At 42.0% G+C, this 25,175-nt stretch overlaps 3 protein-coding genes and 2 long non-coding RNA genes across 9 annotated transcripts in view; 2 read left to right on the top strand and 3 right to left on the bottom strand.

The window, feature by feature from the left end:
• Positions 1–5,761, top strand: shpk (sedoheptulokinase). Its single transcript, XM_089016881.1, has 7 exons — positions 1–286; positions 358–499; positions 1,078–1,234; positions 1,525–1,677; positions 1,836–1,987; positions 3,176–3,376; positions 3,489–5,761. The coding sequence occupies exons 1-7, from the start codon at positions 149–151 to the stop codon at positions 3,914–3,916; spliced, it is 1,371 nt and encodes a 456-aa protein (XP_088873007.1). The 5' UTR covers positions 1–148; the 3' UTR covers positions 3,917–5,761.
• On the bottom strand, positions 3,769–12,992 carry LOC148886241 (uncharacterized). 3 transcript variants are annotated; one of them, XR_016117834.1, is made up of 8 exons: positions 12,873–12,992; positions 11,917–12,087; positions 11,172–11,272; positions 10,905–10,959; positions 10,245–10,402; positions 10,109–10,154; positions 9,799–9,956; positions 3,769–3,902 (listed from the first exon to the last, which is right to left on the bottom strand). It is a non-coding gene; the product is annotated as an uncharacterized LOC148886241 (long non-coding RNA). The 3 variants fall into 3 exon arrangements; XR_016117832.1 differs by having other exon boundaries at positions 11,895–12,087; XR_016117833.1 differs by having other exon boundaries at positions 11,172–11,288; positions 11,895–12,087.
• Positions 6,287–25,175, top strand: part of trpv1 (transient receptor potential cation channel, subfamily V, member 1) — a 24,604-nt gene continuing 5,715 nt past the window's right edge. The window contains exons 1-16 of the mRNA XM_089016873.1: positions 6,287–6,443; positions 8,016–8,240; positions 9,836–9,993; positions 10,111–10,263; positions 10,475–10,612; positions 11,938–12,239; positions 12,805–12,981; positions 13,049–13,204; positions 13,285–13,380; positions 14,450–14,520; positions 14,947–15,112; positions 15,194–15,260; positions 16,279–16,604; positions 16,673–16,794; positions 18,215–18,336; positions 18,874–18,975. Of these exons, the coding sequence (XP_088872999.1) occupies positions 8,032–8,240; positions 9,836–9,993; positions 10,111–10,263; positions 10,475–10,612; positions 11,938–12,239; positions 12,805–12,981; positions 13,049–13,204; positions 13,285–13,380; positions 14,450–14,520; positions 14,947–15,112; positions 15,194–15,260; positions 16,279–16,604; positions 16,673–16,794; positions 18,215–18,336; positions 18,874–18,953 (2,343 nt within the window). The 5' untranslated portion in view covers positions 6,287–6,443; positions 8,016–8,031 and the 3' untranslated portion in view covers positions 18,954–18,975. The remainder of the gene's footprint in view (positions 6,444–8,015; positions 8,241–9,835; positions 9,994–10,110; positions 10,264–10,474; positions 10,613–11,937; positions 12,240–12,804; positions 12,982–13,048; positions 13,205–13,284; positions 13,381–14,449; positions 14,521–14,946; positions 15,113–15,193; positions 15,261–16,278; positions 16,605–16,672; positions 16,795–18,214; positions 18,337–18,873; positions 18,976–25,175) is intronic.
• On the bottom strand, positions 16,196–18,318 carry LOC148886243 (uncharacterized). Its single transcript, XR_016117836.1, has 4 exons — positions 18,180–18,318; positions 16,684–16,822; positions 16,382–16,591; positions 16,196–16,305 (listed from the first exon to the last, which is right to left on the bottom strand). It is a non-coding gene; the product is annotated as an uncharacterized LOC148886243 (long non-coding RNA).
• The window catches only part of fam222ba (family with sequence similarity 222 member Ba), a 41,543-nt gene continuing 36,014 nt past the window's right edge, over positions 19,647–25,175 (bottom strand). For all 3 annotated transcript variants that reach the window (XM_089016876.1, XM_089016875.1, XM_089016877.1), the window contains one exon: positions 19,647–23,773. In XM_089016876.1, coding sequence (XP_088873002.1) covers positions 22,080–23,773 — 1,694 coding nt within the window. In that variant the 3' untranslated portion in view covers positions 19,647–22,079. The remainder of the gene's footprint in view (positions 23,774–25,175) is intronic.

The following is a 25,175-nucleotide window of genomic DNA, read 5'->3' on the forward strand; positions in this document are numbered from 1 at the left end:
CCAAGTAAATATTTTTGATGAGAATGACCTCTGAAACGAGTAGGCCCAGCTGGGCGCAGTAATAGTTGCTTCCTGGAGGGATCAACTCAAACACCAAAGAAGAAGAGTGTGTTGAATTACTGCAAGAGGTTCCTCTGTGACAGCTGTTATGCCTTCCTACATTCTGGGTTTAGATGTTGGCACCACAACGATTAAAGCAGTTTTATTAGAAAGCAAATCAAGGGTTGTTGCTGCAAGCCAGAGTTTGGCAACATATTCTGACATAGCCGATTCAAACGGGATAAAGGTAAGCAATCGACATACTCATCAGCGGCCTTAAAAACATCCCGCGTAAACATTTGTGTCACCGATATCCAGGCCAAGGAGCAGGACACCGCGCGTATTCTGGACGCTGTCAATCGGTGCGTCGGGCTGCTATCCAAGGAACAGCTGCAACATGTGTGCAGCATCGGGGTATCTGGACAGATGCACGGAGTTTTGTTTTGGAATGCAAAGAGTGGTAAACATGTTGTATTTTGGCGAATGTCCTGTATTTTTCTGTGTTATTTTTATTCATAAAGACGTGTCATATAGTTTTTCAGGGGATCTTAAAGTTTGTGCTTTGTGCAGCGTTAGGAGACAATGACACTGTACAGGAAGGCACGCTGACTGACCGGCAGACTGTTTTTTGGCCTCTGAAGGGTTTTTATTACGATGTATACTACTTAATATTCTAAAGCATTGTTGTTCTGAATGTGTAATGTCATGGGATATCATGGAAAGCTAATGTTTGGTTATTAAATAAATACACAACCCAGCAGTAATCAGAGCAGTGCAGAATTATTACACTTCAATACTATCATGTCTAAAGTTGTCATGAAAAATAACTGTCAGAAAAATAAAAAAACATCAATCCTCGCTGTACAATGCTTTACAATTTTACAATACCTATCAATCTGGGTCTGGATTCATTTTTCTATTGTCTTACAACAAAATATATTAATGGGTGTGCCATGGATGTCTTTGTATTAATACAAAAGTTAAATGCAATACTTGTGCGGAAAGATTCTAAACTATGAACATTTCTATTGCTTGAAGGTTGCGATTGGTCCAGCGGGAACTTCAGTCAGTTGATCACCTGGCAAGATGGCCGCTGCAGCAATAGCTTCCTGTCCACTCTTCCAAAACCAAACTCGCACCTCAGCGTGGCTACAGGATTCGGCTGTGCGACAATTTTTTGGTACATGAAACACAGGTGAGCAAAACGCATATACACTCAGTGCCGCAAATATTGGGGCACAATTCTGTTTTCTGGGCTCTAAATACCCCCGCAATGGGCTTGAAATGTCAACGTTCATCCATTTTGGATGGAAATCCCATCAAATTAAAAGTCAGCAGTTGAAGCAAACCTTTTTTGTTTCATTTCAAATGTAATGTTGGCATGTTTAGATCTAAACCAATGTGAATTGCATCAACGTCCCACAGTACACTAACATGATGATGGCTCTCTTGTAAGGCGTGCATATGACCTTGATTCTTCTGCAGGCCCGAGTTCCTAAAGGACTTCACTGTCGCCGGCACCATTCAGGACTACGTGGTGTCCATGCTGTGTGGGTTAGACCGTTGTGTCATGACACCTCAAAATGCAGCCAGCTGGGGTTTCTACAACACAACCATCAGCCAGTGGAATGTGGACATGTATGTAAACAGCTTGTATTGTTGATTTATGTGCTAACGGTTTGTGATCTTTCTAAATATTAAGTTTAACTTAGGTACTAAATGCATGGCATTCTGTTCAAACTGAAAGTGTGACACAACCATTTTGTGTGTGCATGCCTACGTTACGCATGTTCTAGTCTCGAAGGGGTCAACTTCCCATTGCACCTGCTTCCTCAGTGTGTCCCCTCTGGTGAGCTGGCGGGCCACACGCGTTGTGACTGGCATGGCATTCCCGCTGGCACGCCAGTAGGCGCCGCCTACTCCTGCTTGAGTGCACAGACTGACGCAGGTGAAAGAATTAGTCGTTTTTTTACTTTATGTTCTCAACGCATTTGATCGGGTTTTATCATGAAAATCTTGATAGTTGGGTAACAGAATGAAGATTGGCGCACATGGATCCTCTAAACCTGGGCCTATTCTGTACATCTGGATTTATAGCATTATCACCAACATCTTTGCAATTTTAACTCATTCACTGCCAGATGTGCAAAAACGTGTCCACTCCAGTGCCAGGGTTTTTGGCACGAGCATCTGCTTTATGATCCTTATGATTTTTTAAATATTTGGGATTTGACTGTTTATCTCACACAGTAAACGGCTGAAAGTAAAGCAGAAAAATGTGGCTTTCCATATGTGAGGGCATGACAGTACATTAATTCATTCAATGTCAGATGTGCAAAAATGTGTTCACTCCAGTGCCAGGGTTTTTGTCATTGTCACTTGAATTCCAGGACCCACAGAATATTGAGTTTTAGCACTACATAAACATTCAATGCAGCGTTAGAAATCTTAGACTCTCTTCTTTCACCGGGGGCAAAAAAAAGTTAATTCCTAAATTATATGGGTCTGGAGTTATATGAGCTTGAAATGAGGGTGGCTGTCCATATTGATTTATATTGACTTTTAGGACTACATACTCATTCAATGCAGTATTAGAAACCTTAGACTTTCTTCTTTCATCAGAAAAAGAGTTAATTCCTAAGTTGTATGGGTCTTGGGTTGTCTGAGCTTGAAATGAGGGCGGCTGTCCAAAATAGAATGCAATACATACATATTGGTTGATATAGCGCTTTAACAACAGCTGAAGCTAAAACAAAGCGCTAACAGGGAAAAAGCGGAAATTCTGCCACCTTGTGGAAATGAAAAAAACATTGCCAGAGGCCATGGACAGCGCTTTATCGGCACCCAAGCAAGAACAAACAAAACCTGAACAAATTCAGGAATGAGGCTGCACGTCATATTTTCAATTTCCGAATAAATTCATGAATGGCAGTGAATGAGTTCATATTGTTCTGTACTAATGGTGCGCCTTCACGGGGCGTTTTTAGATTCGGCATGAAGTTCACACAGGTTGGGAATACTTGCACTCAATCTACTTTGGGAAAATCGGCTATGTTGTTCCTTGCATGTGAAGTCGTGAATTTTTTTTTTAAACCAAACTCACAAAACTGCACGTTTTATGCCCTTAACGTCCTAGTTCTTAACATAAGCACCTCAGCCCAGTTGACCTTCGCCATGCCAGCTGATTTCAAACCCCCCGACTCACCACAACCCGAATCTTCCGTCGCCTTCTTCCCGTATTTTGGCTCGTCCTACTTGGCGGTGGCGGCGTCACTTAACGGCGGCAACGTGCTGGCCACTTTTGTCGAAATGCTGACTGGCTGGATGAAAGAACTTGGTGTGTACTATTACTGATCGTGTTATCATGCATTTCTGTGGGGTTGTATTCAAAAAAAGATGTTCAATTTTACCCTTGCCTTTATAATAATTCCACTTCTTCAACATTGCAGGCATGGAGCTGAGCGAGCAATCTTTATATGAAAAGATGATCGGTTGCGCTCTAAAGCAGGAAAGCAGCGATCTCACAGTGAGTCCGACCATTTTGGGAGAGAGGCACGACCCTTTCGCTTTGGCTCAGGTGACCAACATCTCTGGCTGTAATCTCTCTCTTGGTCACGTGACCAGAGCGCTGTGTCGCGGGATCCTGAAGAACCTGGCCTCCATGATGCCCCCTGAGCGCCTGCAGCTGGCGGGCGTCAACAGGATAGTGGGTAGCGGGAGCGCCCTTGCGCGGAATGAGGTGCTCAGACAGGAAGTGGAGAGAGTGTTTGCTCAGTCTGTCGTATATAGACAGAATGCTGACTCTGCTGTTGGCGTTGCTTTAGTCCTCTGCGACAGACTCAGTTCCACCGGTAGTGCTTGTCCTGTGGTGAAATAAGGGATTTATTTTGACAGATGAAAATCAATTGAAAACTTAATTCAAGCATTGCTTGCCATAGAATTGCACCTTGTTTCTTAACAGTTTACAAAGAGCTAATGTAAATACAGTAAAGTCTCGTTATATCGATATTCTCGGGAGTCGGGAAAAATATCGATATAACCGGACTATCGATATATTCGATCCTGCGGCATGTAAATTTTCTCCTTGCGTTCATAGAAATAGCATCGTAATAAGCAGTACTATCGATATAACCGATATCGATATAACGAGGCTTTACTGGACATGTACATTCCATGTATAATTATTTAATCGACCACTGAATTTGAAAAAAAAAAAAAATCAATTTTATATGCTTGTTGATTGGTAATGGCATTTGATAGATTATCAATTAAAATGCATTAAAAAACAATAAAAAATTACACATTGTTTATTTTGTGAAATAAGTATTTCATCTCTGATTTTCTGCTCCCTATTTGATGAACAACTGTGCACTAAATAATTAACTTTAACTAATTTACTGTCATAAGCAAATAGAATTTTCACAAGATGCCATGGGACTTTATAGAGCTGCAGAAGAACTGGAATGGTTTAAAAATAATGAGACATGGAAAGATTTGATAATAAGGTGATAAAGTATTGGTGCCATTATTTCAAAGGCAAAGACACGTAAAATGAGCATCAATTCATCAAGCTAGTCCAAGCTTGACAATGGAGGACAAAAAGGGAAGGGAGCTGCCTCAAATTGTCATTGAACTGAAGAAGAAAGGAGCGTCAGCGCAGAGCGCCAATGCGTATGTGGAAGTGTCGCGGCTTGGAATTGAAGCGGATTTACATGGGACAGGAGATGCGAGACTGTCTCTTTTCATCAATTGATGCTACAGCTTCGTGTTTGCTTTCAATATTTAGCATGTATCCGAAGTGCACATTTCACCATGACGTCCCTGATCCACTGGTGAAAAGGACACTTTGATCCACTCCTCTCATCTAAAACTGCTTCATACAACAAAGAGGGTGCAGAAAGTGTTTAAGATTGAATGACTGTCTTTGTGTTGTCATATTATTTTGTTCTTTTGACTTCAAGAATGCACCGTGAGAGTGGCTGCCTTTCCAGCAGCTCCTGTATTTTGTTTTTCTACTTCTTTCTTTCCTCTTCCTTCCATAACTTTGCTGCTGTGAAATGTAAAATTATCCACTGTGAGACTAATAAAGGCTAATCCAATCCAACTGCTTAAAAAGTCACTCTCACAACCCTGCTTTCAGATTGTGAATATCTGAAAGGACTCTGAGAAGGCTTGAGAGATAAATGCAATCCCTGCCACAGTGAAATGTAATATTTATCACTTTATTACCATTTTTTAAATCATGTGAGTGCTATTGCAAACACTCAAAGAAAAATTCTTTTTGCTTTGCATTTAGCATTATTATATTCCTTCATGTGTGAAAGTGCTTTCACCCTTATGCCACTGATAGCATCCTGAATGACCACTTTCAGTCCAAGTGTCAATCATGGTGGTGTAATGACTTGGGAATTGTCTTGTAACTCATGTCTCAAAGACATCTTGAGACAGGAAGTAGCCGCTTGCCTTACTGCGTGAGCCCAAATTGCGTGGCAGAAAATATGACTCAGTGATCACGGGACCACTGATCATCGCACACGCAAACAAAGACATGTTGAAATGAAACTAAACACACAGTAATTTGAACTAGAATGTGCTAAAAATGAAACCATGGTTTATACAAGATGTAGAAGGAAGGTCAGAATGTTTTGATTAAAACGCTTACATGCTTATATACAGTACAAATTGTAATAATTGTAATAATGTAACACACAAAGCAAAAAATAAATAAAGATTTCATGTTATATATATCTGTGTGTGTGTGTATATATATATATATATATATATATATATATATATATATATATATATATATATATATATATATATATATATATATATATATATATATATATATATATATATATATACACATACATATACATGTGTGTGTATCCTCTGTATCACGGCAGTAAAAGTTATCAGGTTAATTTCGTCCTCCATGAACTCAAACTGATTATTGTCATGTTAAATCATTCTATATGATTAAGCTTTATAATGGTGACCCCTTTTTCAATGTTTTGGGTGTAGTTTTTTCTTTTTTCGAAAGGTGAGTTGTATGTGCGCTCTTCATGCAAATTTCCCTATTGCGGGACTATTAAAGGCTTTCTGATTCTGATTTCTGATTCAGCTAAAATGAAGACGTGATGTGTGTGCGTAGGCTTTTGCGCAGCCAGTCAATGCATCCTCATTTCAAGCACTTAAAGGTCCACACTAATGTGCTCATATTCTCTAGGGCGGGTCAACCCCCTCCTCCTCTCCTCATACTCTTCTTGTCCATGTTACGTTAAGCGAGCATCTTCGAACACAATACCCACTCAACTGTCTGGAGCAGACCAAACCGTGATCTCATTGTGTTTTTTTATGTGAAGAAAACCATCTGAAATTTGAATCCCAGATCCATCGTGGTGAGTCAATACACAGATTATTACTTCATTTTTTCCCCTCCTCCACGATTTTCAAATTGTTTCTTTGGATTTTAAAGGAAATTGTGAGACCAAAGAAAAGCAAAAGACACATTTCTATTGTTTTCGGGACGTTATCCCCCCACCCCACCCCAATTGTCATTCTAAAACATCGACTGGGGTTGTGGTTTTTTTTTTTAGTACGAGCAACATATTTGATTACAGCTCTCGTAAGTCGAAGTACTATTTATCCTATTTATATTTATCTCCACTGTGAGTATTCGTAATCTGCTCACAACAGTGAGTCAACTCAAGCAAATTCTGTCCGTGGTCCATTTACGGTTTCTTCTTTCCTCTTAATCAATGAATAAATACAAATTAAAAATGTCATTACAATCGCTTTGTTCCATTTAAATCTTACCCGCAGTCACGTTCCTCTTAATGTATCTGTTTCCATGCTGAATCATCGATTCCTCCCATTTTAAAACAGAAAATGGGAACAAGAATATAACTTCCCATTATCATTTACACAATGTTATTGTTTTTTGAGGGGCAATAAAATATACTTTTTACCTCATCCTAGAAATTTGCAGCTTTGCACCATTACTTGTGATATATTGTAAAAGAGGAAGGCTATGTTCCCACGCCAGCCAATATGCGCAATAGTCATGAAGATGTTGTGTTTGTTTTTTTTCGTAAATACATAGACAAACTCTTTGTTAAGCAGTAGCAGCCAAACATCACATGTCAACTGCAGAGGTGATCTGTGGTCATGGTAACTTCACTCTGCGCTTTTCTCTGCATTCCACAAATACAATTCAACTACTCAGACTTATTAAGAACAGCAGCGAATTATTTCTCTCCTATTGATTATTTTAACAGTCCCAAAGTATGCTAATGTTATGCAACAGAGGCAACTATAGAGTACAGTGATGTAAATTGGCTTGGCAGTATAAAATATCAACAAATCATTTTATTTTTTTTTTTTGGGGGGGGGGGCACAGTGCTCTACTGGTTAGCACGTCTGCCTTACAATGTGGGGTAGTGGGTTCGATTCCGGGCCATGGTCTTCTTGTGTGGTTTTTGCATGTTCTCTCCATGACTGCATGGGTTTTCTCCGGGTACTCCAGTTTCCTCCCACATTGTATTACATGAATGGCAGGTTAATGGAGCACTATAAATAATCCCGAAATATGCGTGTGAGCGTGTATGGTTGTTTGTCTATGTGTGCACTGTTGGCTAGCAATGGGTTCAGATTGTCCCCCCACCTACTGCCTAAAAATAGCTGGCATCGCCACGAGCACCCGCCCGACCCTTGTGAGGATAAGCGAACTACAAAATGGATGAAGGGATGGATAAATTCATTGGCACTAGAAGAGATAACAGTGCGTGTGGTGAAGGTACATTACTCAGGGAAACCCCACACAAGCATAGGGAGCACATGCTAACTCCACATCTGAAGGCTGGAGCCCTATCTGACGGCCACCTCAGCGCTTAACAAGCTTATCATGAGTCCTCCCTCGACCACCTCTTACCACTTTCTTTCGAAATGTTTTCCCTTTACACTTGTTGCAGACGTCTGGGTGCGGATATGAAGAAGTCTGAGAAGTACGCCTTCTCTCTGGAGGCTGACGACAGAACAGAGGCTGAGAAATGTCGACGCAAAGCGCCAAAACAAGATGTTCTAGAGTCTGTTTTAACTGCTGGCCACGAGGCACCCAAAGCCCCCATGGATACAGACTACCAGGAGGAAATGGAGGACTCCAAACCTCAAATACGATTCAATCTCAATTTTGACAAGTGAGACTTCCCTTCCTCTTTGTGCATCTAAAAGCCTAACTCACACTTTACTCAGAAACCTCTCATGCACAATAAAGAACCTGTCACACACCACAAAAAAAAACGCATATGTGTCAAAAGTAAAGTCTCTGGCATTGAAATGTCGCACTATGAAAAAAAAATACAATTAAAAAAAAAGGGAAAAAAATGATGCTACCTTTCTACTCACCCAGAAACGGAACAAAAAAAGCTCAAACAAAAACACACAATCAAATAAAAACAGAAACAATTTCAGATCTCATTGTAAAACCTCACACACGCAACACAACAAACAATAATCATACAAATCGCTTGCACTCACCAGAAATATAATGCAATATATATTAATTTATATAGCAATTTAACAGCTGCAACTGTCACAAAGTGCTTAACATTGACAACTATCTTCTTCTTTTCCTTACGGCTTTTAACATTGACAACTATCACATACAGGAAATAAAGCAGTCACAAAGATAGTAGAAAGCACCAGGGAGTAAAACCAAGATCAAGTCGGAATCATGCCGAGTCGAATGCCAAAGAGTAAAGAGAGAAACCTTTCACACGCTAATTCTAACGTTTAACACACAGTTGTCAAAGTCAAGGCCCGGGGGCCAAATCCGGCCCGCCACATCATTTTATTCGGCCCGCAAAAGCACATCTAACTTGTTAAATTCCATGATGCTTGTTAAAGTCCAAACCAAACTTTCAAATTGTCCCATGTAAACCACAAAAACAGTCATTATTTTTTACTTCAAATTTGAAAACTAGTTATTCATTATTTTGTTGTGTGCTATGTATATAATATGTGGAGAAGATGAAACATTTATATTGTTTCCCAAAATCCATAACGGCCCTCCAAGGGAAACCGTAACTACGATGTGGCCCGCGACATATATGAGTTTGACACAAGTGCTTTAATAATATAATACTACTACTACTACTACTACTACTAATAATAATACATTTCATTTATAAGCGCCTTTCAAAACTCTCAAGGACACTTTACAGTCACAGGATATTTGTTCTACGGGTGAGCAGCGGCAGCCACACGCGCCAGCATTCACTCAACGCGGAAGTAACATAAAGTTAAAAAAAATACTACTAATAACAAATAATATGTGACGTTGATGGACAAAATCAGATTTATAATAATACATTTCATTTCTAAGCGCCTTTCAAAACTCTTTGAAAGACTAACTTTACAGTCACAGGATAAGCTTTTCTGTGGGTGAGCAGCGGCAGCCACACGCACCAGCGCTCGCCCAACCCGGAAGCAACTCAAATAGACAAAAAGCTAGCTAGCTAATAGATAATAATAATAATAATAATAATAATTTCTATCTTGTATTTTGTAAAAATAATAACAATATACCTCTCACATGTAAAAAGCTCTACACAATTACATTCACCACGAAAACTCCCACCTCTCACACAAAACAATTTTCAACACAACAGTGCACACTCGCTTCTTCACACACAAGAATAACGTAAAAAAATGTCTCACTAACCCAGAATCATAAAAACAGTGAAATTTGCCAACCTGACATTGTTTCTATTCCAATGTGTCTGATTTCCAGGGGGATCCGAGGCTTGGATCGAGACGACGGCAAGAGAGACAGTCAGACGTTTGACATCGATAGGCTGTTTGAAGCAGCGGCCAGCGGTGATATTGGGAAATTGGACGGCCTGTCCCAGTACCTGCACCGAAATATGAAGAAACTCACAGACTCTTTGTGTGCGTGTCTGAGGGTCCCCAAGGACCAAATTGTAACCTCTTACATGTTTTTTTTCTTAATATGACAGACCACACAAAACTATAAAGAAAATGTGTGTGATTGATTGGCACTTACAGATCAGTCATATGGTAAAACTGCCTTGATGAAGGCCCTCCTGCACCTACGAGACGGCGAGAATCCGACCATTGAATTATTATTGGACATCTCAGAGAGGATGGGCGACATTAAAGAGTTTATCAATGCAGCTTACACCGACAGTTACTATCAAGGCAAGTTGGGAGTCAAATAATGGTAGGAGGACGTAGGTTGCCATGTCACTTGACACATACAGAAACAATCGTTCACATGTACATCTACACTGAGCCAAGGGCCGGCGATGAAGTTCGTGTCCCACTACACCGTCAGCAACTGCAAAAGAACAACAACCACAATTGTAAAAGTCATTCCAAAATGTTCACTTGTCTTGATGTGAACAAACAGGGCAGACGGCATTGCACATCGCAATTGAGCGGAGGAGTCTGAGCTACGTCAAACTTCTGCTCAGGAAAGGAGCGGACGTCCATGCTAAAGCCTCTGGGAAATTCTTCCAGCCACATGATGGCCCCAATTTCTACTTTGGTGAGTGCACAAGAGAATCTATTCACTAGCTATTAGCTGTTTATTAGCTGGCTTGACTGTAAAGTGACCTTAAGTTTTGAAAGACGCTTATAAATGAAATGTATTATTATTATTATAATAATTACTCCCACCCCCCTCCGGGCCTTCTCTTGAACTTCGCACAAATGTCATGCATCCAACTCAAGATTTGATCCTGAATATCCATCAAGGCATCTGGTGATTCTGAACCTGGATCAAACGGCTTTGGATTTTGTCAGAAAAGGCACCCTGTATGAAACTGTAGCAAACTTACCGTCCAAGTGACTTTTTCTGTTGATTCCCAAGAGAGTGGAAAGACGCCCTTTCTTCTTTGAAAATACAGATAATAAAACAAGTGTTACTTTTAACCACAGCTATAACAATTATTCGAACAAAACATAAAAAGTCAGTCGCGGGCCGTGGATTTCATCACTAGGCCTTCAGTAGTGCTAGTCTAAATCAATCTAGACTGAAAAGAGGGTAGTGTGATTTACTACAAGTCCACGACAGGGTACCATTAGGCAGGAAAAAACTGACCGACCTTTCTTAATGATGTCCATTTTTTTTCTTGAAACGTCCATCTTGAAAATGGCTTCAACAGTAAATCTGCAACCAAATCAATGTCTTCTCCTCCTTCAGCCACTGTGGGTTGACAAAACTGCAATTAAATCAACAAAATATATTTGCTTATGCAGCTCGCTACTGATACAGTGTGCTAGCTCTGGCTAGTATGCTATTGTCACTAGCGGCTTTTGATCAGAGCAGTTTTCGCAAACGATGATTGGCTAGTGTTTAGCCAATCATAGTTTGCCAAAACTCTGACATTGAACAGCGCCTTCAAGAAGGCGCTGGTACCCCTCTTGGGTTGCCAACTCGAAATCGGATTGTTGTTCAGAGCAACAGTTTGATCGACACATTTGATGCGACAGGGTTAGCAGAATTGATTGTGAAGGCATCCAGGTATATTTCTGACCCTGATAACAAACGACGGCTGAAATGGGATTGGTTAAACGCTTAAATACGAAAACACGCCTGGAAGCTGTGCAACAGAGGGACAGTAATGAAAGGAAAGATAATTTTGAATTATTTATTAAGACTTCATGGACAAAATAACATTAATATCGGTCCATGATTCAGATGTTTGAGGCCAGCAGAGAAGGCTTTGCAGGCCTTGACATTCCACCACTGTCAAAAGTAAATTCACATTTATTTTTCAATTCATTTGGACCCACTGCATAGTGGGTTCATGCTATTGTCAACATACCCCACCCAGTTCATGATAGCACCATTTTCTTTTGTGTCTCCAGGTGAGCTCCCTTTGTCCCTGGCAGCATGCACGAACCAGCCAGACATGGTGGAGTACCTCTTGGACAATGAGTTCCAGCAGGCCTATGCGAACGCACCAGACTCTCAAGGCAACACGGTGCTACACGCCCTGGTCCTGGTGGCCGACAACACTAAGGAGAACACAGAGTTATTCATCACCAGCATATACGATCGCATCTTGACCACCACGGCGCGGCTGAGGCCCAAACTCAACTTAGAAAAAATTGAAAACAAGAACGGCCTGACGCCTCTCAAACTGGCTGCCAAGACAGGAAAAAGTAGGGTAAGGCTCAAAATCATCCACCATAATAGGTGCACGATAAAACATGATTGAGAGCATAATTTATAGATATTTAGCTCATTCACTGCCGTTCACAAATTTATTCAGGGTATATATTTTATATACCCATATAATTTCTGAATTAACTTTTTTTTTCTGATGAAAGAAGAGAGTCTAAGGTTTCTTACGCTGCATTGAATGTTTATGTAGTCCTAAAAGTCAATATTCTGTGGGTTCTGGAATTCGAGTGACAAGGAAGAAACCTTGGCACTGGAATGGACACATTTTTGCACCTCTGGCAGTAAATGAGTTTCATGTAAATAGTTCTTGATTGAAAATGATTATATTTTATAAAAAGAAAAAATAATTATCATCATGATTGGTCATGTAAAAAATTAAATAAATAATGCGACTGAGAGGATCAACAATAAATGATGCTATTTTTCTGGTAGTTGGAGTGATTTAATAAAATACGGTAATCAGTAAAAAATGTAATCGATGAGGTATAAATTTACAGAAGAGAACATCCCGCAGACTAAGAGTAATGAAATGCATTCCTCTTTTGCAGCTTTTCACTCACATCCTGCAGCGCGAGTTTCAGGAAAGGCACACCAAACATTTGTCTCGTAAATTCACCGAGTGGGTTTACGGGCCGGTCCAGAGCTCCTTGTACGACTTGGCCTCGGTGGACTCGGCGGAGAACAAGTCGGTCCTGGAAATACTCGTTTATGGCAGTGACATCCCGGTGAGTCCCAGCGAACCCGTCTCGGCTGAGTCTAGACTGCCATTCAATGTTTTGGATCTGTTCCCAGAACCGCCATGAGATGCTCCAAACAGAACCTTTGCGCCAACTGTTGGAAGACAAGTGGAAGAGGTTTGCAGGACGAATATTTTGTCTTAACTTTCTGGTCTACTTTGGGTACCTGGTCATCTTCACGGCGGTGGCCTACAACAAGAAAGATGGAAAGGTGGTTGCTTGGGCACCGTTGTGGTCTCTTATCTTGGTGACCCAACCACGCTCATGTTCACATTTTGTTGTTGTTTTCAGACACCGTTCCCTCTGGAGCACAGCGCTGAAGGTTACTTGTACATTTCAGGACAGCTTCTCATAACGGTGGCAAACTGCTATTTCTTCATCATGGGGGTATGTACCATTCCCTCTGTCCAATCTCTTTTGCATTTATTTCCCATGTGGCGCCTCTGACAATTATATACAGGTAATACTCAGAAAAGGAGAATATTGTGAAAAAGTTCATTCATTTCAGTAATTCAACTTAAAAGGTGAAATGAATATATTATTTAGACTCATAAGATGCATTGCAAAATATTTCAAACTTTTATTTAACAATAATATCATACATTTCATTTCCAAGCGCATTTCAAAACTCTCAAGGTAACTTTACAGTCACACGGTAAAGTTTTTCTGTGGGTGAGCAGCGGCAGTCACACGCACCAGCGTTCACTCAACCCGGAAGTAACTCAAATAGATAGAAAGCTAGCTAGCTATCAATAGATCGCCAACAGCTAGCGAATAGATAGCCAATAGCTCGTGAATAGATAGCCAATAGCTAGCGAATAGATATCCAACAGCTAGCTAATAGATAGCTATTAGCTAGTGAATAGCTATATAATATTTGTTAGAAGTTTGATTATTATGGCTTACAGTTTATGAAAACCGTCAAATCAGATTGGCCAGCAAACTCACCTGAGCACAACCCCATCGAAAATGTATGGGCCATCGTCAAGAGGAAGATGAGAAACATGAGACCGAGCAATGCAAAAGAGCTTAAGGCCTCATCCTGCTTCTCCGTAACACCTGAGCAGTGCCACAGGCTTATATCATCCATGCCACGCCGCATTGAAGCCGCCAGTCAGGCAAATGGGGGACCAACTGAGTGCAAGTATTGAGGACACAAAATGATTATACTTTTCTGATGGCTGACATTTCATTGATTTAAACACATTTTCTCTTTATTTCATGCGATATTCAAATTTTTGGAGACTCTGATTTTGCGGTTTTCATAAGCTGCAAACCATAAAAATCTAAATTCTAACAAATAAAAGTTTGAAATATCTTGCAATGCATCTTATGAGTCTAAAGAATATATTACTTTCACCTTTTAAGTTGAATTACTTCAACGTATGAACATTTTCATTATATTCTAATTTTCGAAATATTACCTCCATATAATGCCACATGCTTTAATATTTAGTTACTAGATCTGAAGAGGAAACGACCAAAGCTGCATACCTTGCTGATTGATGGATATTACGATATTCTTTTGTAAGTAACACTCATCCAATGCATGTGTTGATGAATGTACTTTCATGGAATATATATTTGAATGCAAAAACTTTATACGATTGTTCCGAATGTCTTTTAAAATTGCTTGAAAAAACAAACAAACAAACAAACAAAAATGTTGACAATGTATAGTAGTATCCATATGTGTAATACATGTATTTTATTTTATTTTTTGTGGCCCGTGATTGCCTGGAAACCATTCGATGAACATGTTACACATAGAGACTAATCTGACTGGGGAAAATGTAGTATTACTTGATAAAGTTATTTAACGTAATGTAGGTCAGTGCTTCCACCGAAGAATGCGGATAGACTCTGCTTGGTTCATGCACATGTGATAAAATAAATCCATCATAATGATCATCTGTGCGATGCTTTAGTTAAATCTGTGACCTTTTTTTCCAGCTTTTTGCAGGCTGTCCTCTTCCTGGCCGCCGCTGGCCTTTATGTCTTTGGGAGACAAGAATACCTGGGCTTTCTGGTGCTATGTCTTGCTCTGAGCTGGGTCAACTTGCTATACTTCGCAAGGGGCAGCAAACACATGGGCATCTACAGCGTTATGATACAGAAGGTACGTCAAGTGTGGTGCCGCAAATTCCCTCTGCAAGCGTTTTTGATCTTTTCAGACATTAACGGCTTTTTCTCCTTGCAGATGATCCTCAGTGATATCCTGCGCTTCTTATTTGTCTATGTCGTCTTTCTCTTTGGCTTCTCAGCAGGTAGGCTATTCCCGGTCCCGTTCCAGCCATTTTCATAGTTGATATGAAACCTTCTTTTAAATTGACGTCTTTGGCTTTATATTCGACTGTAATTTAACTTAAATGTCGTCAATGAAAAAATACAAATCTGAATAAGAGGTGAAGCATGTCAATCATAAAGCGCACAACTACACACTTCAATATACAACCCGTAGTACAAAAGAGAGCGCAACTACCTTGTAAAGTTTGTCAAATGTAAAAATCTTACTTTGGTGGATATTTAAAAGACATTATTTTGCCAATATATATGACTCTTCGGATGTTGATTTGGGTAAAACCCACCCATGTTCTATGGGTATTTACTAATAAACAAAAATCTAATATAGTAATAGATTCAGATTTTTCATTTGGTAGTTTCTTAGTTTACATGAACTGCAACATTCTGTGAGCATTGAAAAATCAGTAGGGATGCTCTAATTTTACAAACTGTAAATAGATTATCTTTAAAAAATGGCTGCCATTAAAAGAGTAAACACTGGTCATACTTGGCGAAATTTATGCCGCTGTTGCACGCCACTACGTCAATGAATCTACGGCGCATTACATCAAGAAAGACGAGGAGTGTACCTGTAAATATTACCTGTAATATTATACAGTACTGTCTATACTGTATGTTGATACTGGACTGTTTATTTTATTGCATTAGTTTTGTACTGTACTACAAACATTTACTGTGCTTTTTTGATGCATGCCCATTAAATTTGGCCTTGTAATTTTTTTTTGTAGCTAGCTAGTTTTTTTATTTATATGAGTTATTCGGTTGAGTGAATGCTGGCACATGTGGCTGCCGCTGCTCACCCACAGAAAAACCGATCCGGTGACTGTAAAGTGACCTTGAGAGTTTTGAAAGGCGCTTACAAATGAAATGTATTATTATTATTATTATTATTATAATACTGTTTTTGAGGTTGTTGTTTTTTTGGAACAATGACGAGGCCTTTTCCATATGGCGTGGTTGACATTCTATCATCTGTCACAGCCGTGGTCACGCTGCTCATTGAGCCCCCTGTGAGAAACACAACAGATAAGAGAGGCCGTCTCTTCGGACCACTTGACCCCGACTCCGAATGTATCAAACCCACCTTTCGAAACATCTCTTACACCACGCTGCAGCTTTTCAAGTTTACCATCGGCATGGGTGACATGGAGTTCACCGAGCACTACCAGTACAAAGAGGTCTTCTACGTCCTGCTCATCTTTTACATCATCCTCACTTACATCCTGCTGCTGAACATGCTCATTGCCCTCATGAACCGCACGGTGGAGAAGATCACCATGGAGAGCGCGAGCATCTGGAAATTACAGGTCGGCCATACCGTTAGCGGACTCAACAGCCGTGATTGGACAGGTTGTGTTTCGTTTCATTTTGTCAGAGGGCAATCACCATTCTGGACATGGAGAAAAGGTTGCCGTTGCTGGTGAAGAAGAGGCTTCGTTGTGGGGTGGACAAAAATCTGGGCACGCCCTCTGACCAAGACTGCCGCCGATGTTTCAGGTCAGCTTTTTATTGTGATGGAGAGAACCTCGAATGCCAAAAGTGAAACAATTTCAGGCCGCAGTTGAGAAAAATGAGTATGGAACATGATTACTGTAATGGCTGGCAATAGTTGGGTGTTTATATGGGGAAAGTGCGTCCTCTAGTGGTGAGACACGATATTTTACAAAGCCAATCTTACAATATGGTTCCTTCCCTTCACCCCCCTCGCCATTTCTTTCCCTCACTTTTTTTAAACTTTTGTTGTATTATTTGGGTTATATATTTCAGATATTTTGATATGTAATTCATATAGAAGCTAAATATTGGGTCAACTCCCGTTTCCCATCAGAGTGTATGCGTGCGTGAACAAGTGGCCTCAATTAACCAATTCACTGACAGACAATGTGCATAAATGTGTTCACTCCAGTGCTCTTGTCATTTTGACTCAAATTCCAGGACCCTCAGAATATTGAGTTTTAGGACTACATAAACATTCAATGCAGCGTAAGAAACCTTAGACTCTCGTCTTTCATCAGAAAAAAAAGTTAATTCTCAAGTTATTGGGTCTAGAGTTAGCGGAGCTTGAAATGGGGGCGGATGTACAAAAGGCAAATGCTGCCCTCTCGTGCAAGGGAAAAACATTGCCAGAGGTCTCACCAGCGCTTTATCGGCACCTCCCTGCAAGAAAAACCAAAACCCGAATAAATTCAGGAAGGGCATTGAATTAGTTAAGTTTTCCCCAATGTGGGACTATGAACTCATTCACTGCCATTCACAAATTCATTCGGGAATTGAAAATATGACATCGAGCACCACTCCCGAATTTGTTCGGGTTTTGTTTTTTCATGCTTGGGTGCCAATAAAGCACTGGCCATGGCTTCTGGCAATGTTTTTTTCTTCTCCACAACGGGGAGAATTTCATTTTTTCCCCCATGTTAGCGCTTTGTTCCAACTTCAGCTGTTGTTAAAGCCCTATATCAACCAATATGTATGTATTGTGTTGTGTTTTGGACACCTGCCCTCATTTCAAGCTCATATAACTACAGACCCATATAATTTAGGAATTAACTCTTTTTCTGATGAAAGAAGAGAGTCTGAGGTTTCTAACACTGTATTGAATGGGTATGCTCTGATAATATTTTGTGGGTTCTGAAATTTGAGTGACAATGATGAAAAACCCTGGCATTGGAGTGGACACATTTTTGCACATACGTATCTGGCAGTGAATGAGTTTAAAGGCTTTCTGTTTCTGATTGAACACACAACTTCAGAACCACTAACCACTTGCTCACAATGCTGCCCTTACTGAGTCACGCTTTAACCTGTTCCTGGAAATGAGGTGTTAATCTATGGTTGAAAACAAAAGACGCTTGCATCTTGAGACGCGGCACTCAACAACTGACCTCTCATTGGAGCATGTTTCTTCCTGTCGTGGCAGGGTGGAGGAAGTCAACTGGAACAAATGGAACATCCACCTTGGCAAAATCCACGAGGAGCCTGGCTACTGCGATCGAAGGCGACACCTCAGGCCAGACGATGCGTCGATTCAGACAAACAGAGGTAATAAATAAATACATACATACATAGAGAAATATAGAAACACACCAGTGATTCCCAACTTGTGGCATCATTACTCTACTGACCCCAAAATTAAATTGTAGGTGTGTATCCCTACACACACACGCGCACACACACACACACACACACACACACACACACACACACACACACACACACACACACACACACACACACACACACACACACACACACACACACACACACACACACACACACACACACACACACACACACACACTTACCTGTACCAGTGACGTGAAGTGACAACAGACTGTACAATGAACCTCTGTACCCATCTGTTGCGATTCATAAGAATAGAGTAGCAGGATGAAAATATTTTGTGTTCAAGCATGAAGACCCATATTTCACACATTTGTGAATACTTTTGAGACGAAATGAAATCCTTTTTTTTTGTGACATTCTGTTTGCAAGGTCAAATCTATGTGCTGGCTCAATAAAAAATTGGGAAACACTGACATGATTAGGAGTGATTTCAATGCCTTTTTGGTTCCACAGGGTGGAGCTGGAGAGGCCTATTTGCAGAGAGTAGGCGAGGAGGACCAAAGTCCACAGAGATGAGCAACTTTCCAGTGTGAACACAGCAAGCAAACAGACTGCGTAATGCGCAAATGCGTTGTTGATTTTGAAAGCAAATACAGTAAAGTCTCGTTATATCGATATCGGTTATATCGATAGTACTGCTTATTACGATACTATTTCTATGAACGCAAGGAGAAAATTTACATGCCGCAGGATCGGATATATCGATAGTCCGGTTATATCAATATTTTTTCAGACTCCCGAGAATATCGATATAACGAGACTTTACTGTATCTGTAAAATAGGAACTTGTGTTTTAGCCTGCATGCAACAATGAGAAGGTTTCTTCAGCCGTCATCTGTACAAAGTGTTCACTTTGTACAGATGACGGCTGAAGAAACCTTCTCATCGATGGACCACTCCTGTACGACTGAGAGCTTACACAGATGCATGCAACAATGCAGATCATTTTAAAAATTGCATCCATCTTGCTTTGACTGGCATGAAAAGAGCCGTTCATCACAGCCAGACACGCTTAATCTAGCATACTGTCGCTTCGACTTACTGTCGCTATTTGGAGGTGGCGCGCCTGAATCAAACGGTGTGAGATTGCTGCGGCAATTAGTTTGACAAACATCACATTTGGTGCTTTGAACTGAGTGCGGTCACCTATCTATTTTTGCTATGCCGCATGTTCCTCTTTGCAAAGGAACACACTGTATCGCCCAAGCATTGTCTCAGACCCATGCAAAAGCATAAATTAGAACTTTATTTTATTATTACAATATTACAAAAAGAGTAGCACAACTCTCACGCGCTTTGCTTGCTTCTCTCTCACGCGCTTTGCTTGCTTCTTATCTGTCTTCAAATGACAACAAGATAGGCTATGGACCTTCTTCCTTTTCACAGCAACGGAACAGGAGGCGATGGGGGGGACTTAAATAACAAGCAAATCAAATATTATAAATAGTCACAACTGCAAAACTGAAGCTTTGAAACTAGGGTGGAGGGGGGTGTTATAGCTCAGTAACTACACATTGCTAAAAACATTGTATCATTAACATCATTCCTTCTCTTGCGTCCCATCACAGATGTCTAAGAAATTGCTCGTTCTAGGCAATAGAAAATAAAAACACCGGGGGAATTAAAAATAAATCCCCCCCTCCAACAATAACAAAAAAAGCGCTGTGTCTGTATTCTTACCATTTTCCTTCTCATTATTTGGGGGTTTTCATTAAAACCATGCTCAAGGAAAGTCCAAGGACCAAACAATTAAGGCTTTTTAGGGGTTTGTAGGTGAACAAAACATGAGTGCATTCGTGACCAAACACTCGCACTCACACACAATCATTTAAGTTTAAATGTTACAGTAGTCTAGTGGGTAAGCCAGTGTACAATAAAATAAACAATGCGCTTGCTGTTCCAACATAAAATAAAATAAGAAAAAAATCTGCTTTGTTTTTTGTCCTTGTCACCTTGCAAGTGATCAATTTGGTCTTCACATCACAATCAGTAGCAACCACACTTTTCAGTCGGGTTTCAACCGCGCGAAAATCCATCCCGCGTGGCATTAGTAACACTATGTACTCACATCTATTGTATCGCCTTGAACACCAATCAGCTCCAAATTCAAGTAAAACATTTTTCAGGGTGATGGAATAATGTTTTGCGAACAAAAATGGCTCCACTAACATAGCGCTCAACATAAACGGCTTTTGGAAAAGGGAGCTTTTTTAAACTCCCAACTGCCTTCTGAATTGCGATAACAACATTCCGTTTTTATAACTCATTCACTGCCCTTTACGAATTTATTCAGGAATTAAAAATATGACGTAGAGCGCCATTCACAAATTTGCTCGGGTTTTGCTTTTTCTTGTTTGGGTGTCAATAAAGTGCTGGCCATGGCCTCTGGCAGCATTTCCCTTTTTTCTATTTTATTGCTTTGTTCCAGCTTCAGCTGTTGGTAAAGCGATATATAAACCAATACGTATGTATTGCATTGTATTTTGGACAGCCGCCCTCATTTCAAGCTCATATAACTCCAGCCCCATATAATTTAGGAATTAACCTTTATTTCTGATGAAAGAAGAGAGTCGAAGGGTTCTTACGCTGAATTGAACGTTTATGTAGTCCTAAAACTCAAAATTCTGTGGGTCCTGGAATTCAATGACAAAAACCCTGGCACTGGAGTGGACACAATTTTGCATGTCTGGCAGTGAATGAGTTAATTATTGGCGTCCAGTTTTCTTTAAGTCATAGGAATGTAAATACGGACTTGTGTTTTCTACCCAATCTGTAGGGAGGGCTCTCATTTACGTTGAGCGCAGTTTTCGCTAGACTCGGGCCATCTCTTAGCGCTTGTGACTTTTCTACTCGAAACTTTTTCCGACCTTGCAACCGAGGCCTTCCTGGCACGGCCGCGAGGCTTTTGGAAAAACACCTGAATTCATTGCAGCATTTGTAGCAGGACAGAGCACATCGTCGTGGCAACGCGCACTCGCCCTGCGGGGGGGTCCTTGCATTGTTACAAACAAGTTGATTGCGTTTGTCTGTACGCGACGGCAAGGAATCAAGTTTCAATAGTCCTACTACACAAATAAATAACGACATCTGAAAATAGTAAAAGCTCTGCATACTTAGACACACACATTTTCCGGCTTCTGTTTCAAACAAGATTATTCAGCACGTAAAAAGTCTTTTCCTTGTCTACTTGACGGGTCAAAGTCAGAAATTTTTCCCAACAGATCCGACAGTAGGTGTCGACACTTTTTTTTCCGGCGAGGAATTATGTGCGCTTGAGAAACCCTTGCAAACGAGTCAAGTGGAACTAACACAGGATCTGTCGAGACCTAGGCACACGCATGTACGATGGAGCAAAAAAGCAGGAATGACACACGGCAGAAGCGTGGGGAGAAAAAATACTAAAGCCGGAACATGATTCCTAAATGTTTCAGGTAGAAGCATTCACAAACCTCAAAAGAAAGAGAGAAAAAAAAAAACGATTGATCACTTGCAAGACTGACCATAGGGGAAAAAAAGAAAAGTACTGTTCTTCATGTATTAAATATATTCATTTACCCTCTTTAAGATTATTGTCAAGTTATCATGTGTGTTCTTAAGACTAAACAAAGGGGTTGTGGAAGGGGGAGGGGGCTGATAACCTGCGGAGACAAGGCCATAGCTTATCTGTACCCTGGATGCTGGATGAGAGCGCTTCTCCCATCCCCGACCTCCGGCCCCACCCTGCTCACAGGGGGCCTGTGCATCTTGCCCATTAACTCGAGATTCTGATCGCGGAAGTAGGGCGTCTGGAAGTCCCCACCCCTGTAATCTGCGGTTTGTATCAGATTAGTCTGGGCAGAGGAGGTGGAGGAGCTCGCCGGTAGCCTGTAATGGGGAGCCCCCGGGGGCCCACATTCTAGTGCGGTGCAGCCTCCCGGGCCCGCTCCGTGGAATGGCATGGCTACGTCCTGAGACCCGGAGCTGTCACTGTTGGGTGTGGGAAGGATGCTGCTGTTCCAAATGTGGGACTGGAAGTAGTGACCGTTGGGGTAGTGCGCCACGGAGCCCGTCACGCCATTGTGGTTGACGGGCGGAGAGGGGGTGGGCCTCTCGATAGGGGGCTTCAGCATGTACGGCTGTCCCACGCACATCTCTGGGGGGTAGGCCAGTCCCTTCAAGTGGAAGGTAGGCTGCTTGCAACCATTGGGAATATGGGGCACGTGGGACAAGTGAGGCGGATTCCAAGTGCAGCGCATCTTTTGTTGTTGTGTGTTTGGTTGCAACTGCTGATTGGATTTTGGGTGCAGGTGCTGTTGAGGGTGCTGTTGCTGCTTGAGATCCGTGTGGTTGGAAGGCAAGTGGTTCATGGTCATGCTGGGTAAAGGGTGGGGACCCGTTGGGATGCTGACGTTGTCTTGAGGGCCGTGGATGCAGTTGTGCGGGGGGAAGCCGGCGGCGGCAGCGGCAGAAGCCGAGTTGTTGTTATGCATGGACACCCTGGAGCAAGCGCTGATGAGCAGGTTACGACTGATGGGGCTGGGGTTGGCGATCCGGCCCTCGCACAGGGAGGCTGAACCGGCACCTTGGGCCCGAGCTTGGCAGAACTGGTTGATTTGGTGCACGATGGTGCTCAGGTCTGGCTGCTGGCCCTGGTGCAGCCCTATGGCCATCGGGAGTGGAATGGTTGAGGTAGAGACGGTCACGTTAGGCGGTGCGTCGCCATCTGCCAGCTCTCTGCTCCCCTGCAGGCCAGGCGGCTGCTGCTGCAGAAGGTGCTGCTGCTGCTGCTGCTGCTGAAGGAGGACAGCGGAGGGGACCTGCGGGTGGCCGAGGGCCTGGTGCTGGGAGACAGTCTGCAGTCTAGGTGGGCCCTGAGAGTTCTGGGCCACAGGGAGAGCACATCTGAGGCTCTGCTGCTGAGCTGGTGGCATCTGTAGAGTCTGGGGTGCGTTGTGGGGTTGCAGGGCTAAGCTTTGCTGAGGTTGGGGAAAGTTGGGCAGAGTCGGGTGGCGGTGGTTTAAAGTGCTAGTCGAAGTCACTTGGTAAGGGCCCCTCAGGTGGTTCATGATGACTTCGGGGTGCAGGCGCGTTCGGCTGCCGGCGGAATCTTTGAGGATGCCCTTGACGGTGGGCACCTTGACAATGGCGAGGAGGCCAGTCTTGGTGCTGGCCTGAGCAGCAGGGTAGGGACTATAGCGCTGGCCCGATGTGTCCAGCCCGTTGACGGTACGCCGGACGTGATTGCGCTGCGGGACCTTGACGCTGTTGGGGAAAATTTTGATGGTGAGGGGGTTGTTGGCAACTTTTTTAGCATAGGCATCCAATTCTGCAGGGGTTGGGAATGAAGTGGATCTCATCCTTTGTGTGGTGTCCCCTATAACAGATGAAATAGAGAGGGGAAATATATATATATATATCATTGACTGAAAACACTGTTGTTTTAGTCGAATTCTTTGCTGGATAAGATTACAATCTGATCATGGGTCATGAGCCACAACGCCAAATCCATCGCGTTCAATCACATAATCCCCGCGCCACATCTTGAAGGAGATTCCCATCCCCTTATTATAAAACCGCCCTGATAGTTTTGGTGTCATCCATACCTGTGTCGAACTAACAAAACAACAGGTGCGGATGAAAAATAAACCTCTTTGGGGATGAGGTAAAAAGTGGCTATGTGGCAATGACGCTCCCCCCCACTACGTGGCTGCGTCGGAGAAAAAGAAAAACAACGCGACAAGCGCGACATGACAGCAGACGAGTAATCAGACACAGGCTCTGATCTGCGGGGAGACTTTGGTGGCTCCAGCTAGCAGACATTTGTTACACCTAAGCATCTGGGCTAAATTTAACCTCTCAAATTGACAGTGTGAAATAGGGGGTGTTTGTACATGACGGCGTGAGGTGATAGTTCACTTGTGAGCCCATTTAAATGCATTCAATAAAGAAAGGATAATGTAGATTGTTAATGTGTTTGAGCCCTGAGCATAATGTATACTATGTCAACGTGGATGAAACCAAGCAAGACTTGTGTTGTCTGTGTGGTTTTTTCAATAAACCACATTGATTTCAACATCAATCTGGACAGTCAATCCAGCCTACCTGTACTTTTTTTGCAATGGTAAGCTCTTGTTTTCAAGTACTTGCCACTATTTTGTTTTATTTTAATCAAGTGATTTCTTTAATTAAGTGGAAAACAAGCACAATGACTCAGCTAAATAGATGAGTGAACTCCATCTCGATAGATCATGTCATGTTTACGACCATCTGCGTGCTATGCTGCCGTCCTGATTAATGCAGTGGTGCATGTAACCAGCAGATCAGAAGAGAACACGTCACATGTCAACAGCTCTTCAATCGGACCCCAGAAAAAAATCTACATGTGGACAAGGCAATTCGTCACGCTGGAATGATGCCATGTCACATCATCTTGGCACACCTCGCCGTGGAAAATTAGGCTAAGTGTTAAGACCAGTCTTGAATCGTTCTGAACTGTCCCGCGGCAAATTGAAGTGAACTGACTTGATGTTTATGACTATTCGACTGGCCCATTCAGTTAACGGGAAGTAGATAGAGAAGGCCGTTTTCACTAAGTTGATGGAGCAGCAAGGTGAAACGTCTCACTTGCTGCCAGACACCTGTTATTTCATATGCTCTTGGCTGTTCCATTCAGTCTCACAGTGAACCGAGTCAGCTTGAGGGATGAGGCACGGCGGGGACTGTATGCTGGAGTTCCGAACCCCCTGCACCGTCAGGCTAATTGATTCCCCCCCTTT

Source organism: Hippocampus bargibanti, linkage group LG16, assembly GCF_051943395.1.
Source record: "Hippocampus bargibanti isolate YZ-2025 linkage group LG16, ASM5194339v1, whole genome shotgun sequence".
Lineage (NCBI taxonomy): Eukaryota > Metazoa > Chordata > Actinopteri > Syngnathiformes > Syngnathidae > Hippocampus > Hippocampus bargibanti.